The following is a 5,029-nucleotide window of genomic DNA, read 5'->3' as shown; positions in this document are numbered from 1 at the left end:
TAACTCATATAGCATATTGTGCCAGGTGGATTCTAAGCATTTTATATGTATTAACTCATTCAATCCTCACAACAACCCACGAGGTAGGTTGTTTCTCCCTATTTCGGAAGTGAGGAAACTCAGGCACAGAGAATTTACGTCATCTACCAAGACACCCAATGAACAACAGGTCTACTTACTGATTCCAGAGTGGTGTCCTTAACTACTGCACTCCCAGATCTTAGCTGTCACGTCCTACCCTCAAAGACAAGAATTCTGTCCATCCTCAGCACAGGAGACTGCAAAAATGTCCCCAGATGTTCGCCCCTTTCTCATCCATGCCCTCTGCAGTGTGACCTTGCAGCTTACTCCATCAAGAGGCAGAAACTACTCCTTTCCTTGAATCTGGACTGGCCTTGAAATTTGCATTGGCCAATGGAAAGCCATGAAAGATGATAAACGGGTTCCAAGCGCAAGCCGCAGAGGTCTGGTATGCTTTCTCTTTTTCAGAACCCTGCCTCTGTCATGTGATGAGGTCTAGGCTAGCCTCCTGGAGAATGAGAGGCCAGCTTGAGGGGAGCCCAGGTGCTCAGCTGAGGCCACTAAGACCAGTCTACATTAGCCAGGGCCCAAACATGTGAGAGAGCCCAGCAAGATCAGCTGAGCTCAGTCCAGAGGCAAGATAATGTCTTCAGTTCTCCATATATACAGGCCAATTGCTTTCCAGAACAACTGGAATGAAGGAAAACATCTGACTTGGGATAGAATCGGGCCAACAGTTGGCTTTCCAGGCTGTGGGAACAGCACAGGCAAAAGAAAGTTGGAAATGTGTGGGGTGCGTTTAGAGAACAGTGAGTAGCCCATTGAACTATAGGCCAATTGTGTTTAAGGGATTAATGGAAAATAGACCTGGAGAAGTAGGTTAGACCTGGCTTAGTTTCTACCTAAGATACCGAGAAGCCTTTATATGTATCACATGTTCACTTTCTCTTTACAATACCATAAAGTATTATGACTTCCAGTTACAGAAAAGAGGTCCCAAGTCAGGATTTAAATATAGGCAATCAGAGCCTAGAGCCTGCTTTATCTGCTTACTACAAAACCATGATGGAGAGACTGACGGTGGGGAGAACTTTGTAAAGACACCATAACAGCCAATAAAGCGATTGTGAGGGCCTGGCCTGAGGTAATGGCAGTAGGGACAGATGGAAAACAATAGCCATGGGTGACATGCAGGGGGATGGGCTACAGGACTAGACAGCGGACTGAGTGAATAAGGTGAAGAATGAAGGGAGTCGCAAGGGACTGCTCAGATGGTGAGCCGGGTGACGGAAAATGATAGGTGTCGTGATCAGATACTCAGAATGCAGAAACTGGTTCAAACATGTTGATTCTGAAATGCCCTGCATGGAATGAACACGTGGAGGATTGCACGCAGATTGAATGAACACGGAGTTAAGGCATGAGAAACTTGTTTGGGGTGATCTGCACAGAGCTAAATCTCAATTTCTTCATTTGCAAAATGAAGTTGTTGTTCCAGATGCTGAATTATATCCAGCATGAAAAACAGAATTTCTATCGTTGACAATCTATTGAGTTTTGCTGAAAAGTTATTTTTATTGGTAATCAAATGGGAAGAAAAGTAATGAACTTGGATGTTACTTCACTCAATAATACTGAATCTTCTCCTTTTTGCAATTTTTACTGAGATTTAAGGTTTTATGATTCTCGTATCTATAAGCTTTTGGAAATCTAATATTTAGTCCCAATTTTAAATTGTCATTTTTTACGGATTATTTTTTGCTTGTTTTTTTTTGTTTGTTTGATTTGTGAGACCAAAATCAAATTTTAAAAGAAAAAGGGTAAAGTAGCTAATAGTTATTGCATACCCACCATGTGCCTGGCATTCTGCATATACATTTTCTCCTTAAAATATAGTTTTGTGAGGAGTAAGTAATTTTAACCCAATTTTACAAATGAGGAGATGAGGCTTACAGGTTAAATAATTTGACGAAAGTTAAAGCTAATTAAGTGAAGTAAAGTGACCTTTATATTTTATAGACTTCGTACTCATTGGTGTTTTTATTGCAATGTTGACTAATAAGAGATGAAGGTAATAAATGTTCTCTTCCCCAGAACAGAGTGGTTGAGAACACCGCTTAAAGATTTCCGCTCCTATTCAGAACAGAAGATCTCGTGTGTAAGGAGCATGGGAGAAAGTGCCTCAACTATAGCCTGATGAGAAACAGATGTGAATTTAAATCCGAGTTCTGCCATACTCATTTGTAGCATTTGGCGAGCTCTTAACCCATCTGAGTCACAATTTTCTCAGCTGTAAAACTCCGAAAAATAAAAGGTCATGTACAAGGTTATTATGAGAGCCCAGAAAGAAGGGGAAGGGACCAATGATGAGAACTCATATCGTCTTGGAGAGAGATGATGACTTAAAAAAGAGAAAGAGAACACGTGAAAGCATCTACCTCATGCCTAATCAGGGTACTCAATAAATGTTTCCTTTTTCTTTCCAAAAACTTTCAGATTCCAAAACTTATGGCTGACCTGTGGACTTTGAATAAAAGATATTTATCATTTCCCAATTATTATGTTAATGATCATCTTTATTGAATTTAAATTAGCAATGCATATCAGTGCGGCTTATTTTTTAATTAGCAATGCATCGAGTGATTCTTTTCAAATCCCTGATAAGTGGGTCACTAAAACATTGCCACGTCAAAGTTAATTATTGGTCTGTACCCATTAAAATGTAGAGGTGGAATATGTTCCACATTACCCACTCAGCACACGCAGGAAACAAGAGACCCACCTGTGCAGCTGACTCACTCACATCAACTCCCAGCACAGTCAGCACCTCTGATTCATTCATTCATCGAATAATAAATCTCAACTGAATGACATTGCACCTCAAACGAAGATTTACATTTATAAGTAGTTCTTTCCCTGGGCAGGATGTGAAACAGTTTGTTCATCAGTACGCTAAGAATCTAGAAAGATACTGCTTTTAGCTCTTTCACTTTTCCAATTGTGACTCCTGTATTCTTTCCTCAAATGCTCTCCCCGCTCCCCCCACCACAATATATATTCGATTAACTTATCCTCATTAAAGCATAGATGAGTGATAAAGCCTAACGTCTCCTAGGGGTATTTGTTTACACCATGATTGGGAATAAGGTCACTGGCCTAAATGAAAGGAATAGGATTCTCCTGATAAATGTTAAAGCATGTGAAAAGCAACAAGGAAGGACATTTTTAGTCATAAATCTTTATGTTGCTCTCCAAGTTGACTCAGTAGGCCACCACCAGCACTTAAACCAGGATACATCAATCACGTAGCCCTGAGCGCCTTCATTCAGTCCCCAAAACACTGATTTCATGAAGTAGGTGCAACACTTGCTGGTAGAGCTACAAGGCCTGGTTCTGGTTATGCCACCACCACCATCATCATGACAGCTTCCAAGCCCCCGTCATTAGCTCCTGGGATGCTCAGCTTATGTCCTGGGAGATATAAACCAAAGCCCTCCACTCAGAAAAGCAGCTGCCAGTCCAACAGAGGACAAAACACAGCAAAAGTCCATGTTAAGCTCCGAAAGGCAAGTCTTTCCAGGACTGAACAAGTCTCTGTAAAATATTTCCCACTTGGATCTCCACCTAAACATTGGCAGAGTTTTCAACGCGAAAGGTATCAGTGAACTCCTACCCCCGGGCAAAGTGCTACCAGGGGAAGACTGAGCTCCTGGGGGTAACTTACCTGAGATCCATGTCTCCATCAACCCAGAAGGTGAAGATGTTAGATACGGTTCCACCCGGGCAGCACCCCATGATGAGAACAGCAATCGCTTGGATGGGCTGTAGGGAGAAGCTGATGGCCAGGAGATAGGCGATAAGAGGCATGAGCCCAAACTGGCAGAGCAGCCCCACCGCAATGCCCCAGGGTCTCCTGATGTGCGACCACAGCTTCCGGATCTCCACAGAGCACCCCAGCGAGAACATGACCAGGCCCATCATCACGGCTAACACCACTGTGAAGACAAGTTTCAGGCTCCCAGGTGCCTGAAACCCCACTGGCAGCTCCTCCTCTGAACTGTTGGCAGCGCAGGCTGAGCCACTGGAACAATTTGTCCTCATCTCTTCATCTCCTTAAGGCAGCATTACGAGTGAACATCTGCCGAGATGGCTGGGCAGGTCTATCCTGGCACGTTTTGTAATAATGCAACAAAGTCACACGTGGAGAATCGTTCCAATAGCTATTGGCCAGCCAGCTTGATTCACCCTAATCTGATCAATTTCTTTACGACTTCGTAAAAGCAATTATCCTGGCCACGAAACGTATAATAAACTGTGCTAAGTAAGGCTTTCCACTTCTGTTCTTACTCACCACTGAATCTTAAAGAGAAATGAGACAAGCAAACTCATTGTCAAGTGGAGTGATTGGGCTGTGTCGTCAGCATCACATTGTGTTTCAGGAAAGTAGGGTGGATGCCAAGATGTAATTTCTCCAAATTCAGTGGGGATTTCAAAGAGCCAGGATGCAATTTTTTTCGGAGAGAGAGAGGCTAATTCTGGAAGAAAATAAAAAAAATAAAAAAACAAAGGCAATTAAACCAAAGCCCTGTGACGTGAGCAAAGCATTAGCAAAGAATTTCTGTTGAAAATATTAAAGCCAAAGGCTGCCAGTTAAGGACATGGCAGGAGATACCAAGGCTCATTTCAAGAGCACTTTAAAATTAGTCTCCCTTTTTCTTCTTTCCACTTCTCTGAGTTTGTGTCTAAAGTCAATAATGAAATGCCTGCAAGAATAATGTGATATAAAGCCCGATTATGCCTCATGAAACGAGGAACCTCATTTCTGTTCCCAACATAATGCAAGGGAGCTGTCACTTTCTTTCGGAGGATAGTGCGGCTTTGTGATACCACACCCTCAGGCTTGCTGGTGACGTCTGGGAACGCCTGGAGGGAATGCAGTCAAGAGCTCAGTCTGAGAAGCCTCTGAGGTCAGCCTCTGACCACAATGGCCCAGGGCCCCTCTGTGTGT

General features: G+C 42.9%; 1 protein-coding gene across 1 annotated transcript in view; it reads right to left on the bottom strand.

Annotated features, from left to right (window-relative positions):
* SLC10A6 (solute carrier family 10 (sodium/bile acid cotransporter), member 6) overlaps positions 1-4,556 on the bottom strand; it is a 23,608-nt gene extending 19,052 nt beyond the window's left edge. The window contains exon 1 of the mRNA XM_005874092.2: positions 3,746-4,556. Coding sequence (XP_005874154.1) covers positions 3,746-4,122 — 377 coding nt within the window. The 5' untranslated portion in view covers positions 4,123-4,556. The remainder of the gene's footprint in view (positions 1-3,745) is intronic.
* Between the last annotated feature and the right edge of the window lie 473 nt (positions 4,557-5,029).

Source organism: Myotis brandtii, unplaced genomic scaffold, assembly GCF_000412655.1.
Source record: "Myotis brandtii unplaced genomic scaffold, ASM41265v1 scaffold424, whole genome shotgun sequence".
Taxonomy (NCBI): Eukaryota; Metazoa; Chordata; class Mammalia; order Chiroptera; family Vespertilionidae; genus Myotis; species Myotis brandtii.
The sequence above is the reverse complement of the archived record's forward strand: the minus strand, read 5'-3'. Positions and strand labels throughout refer to the sequence as shown.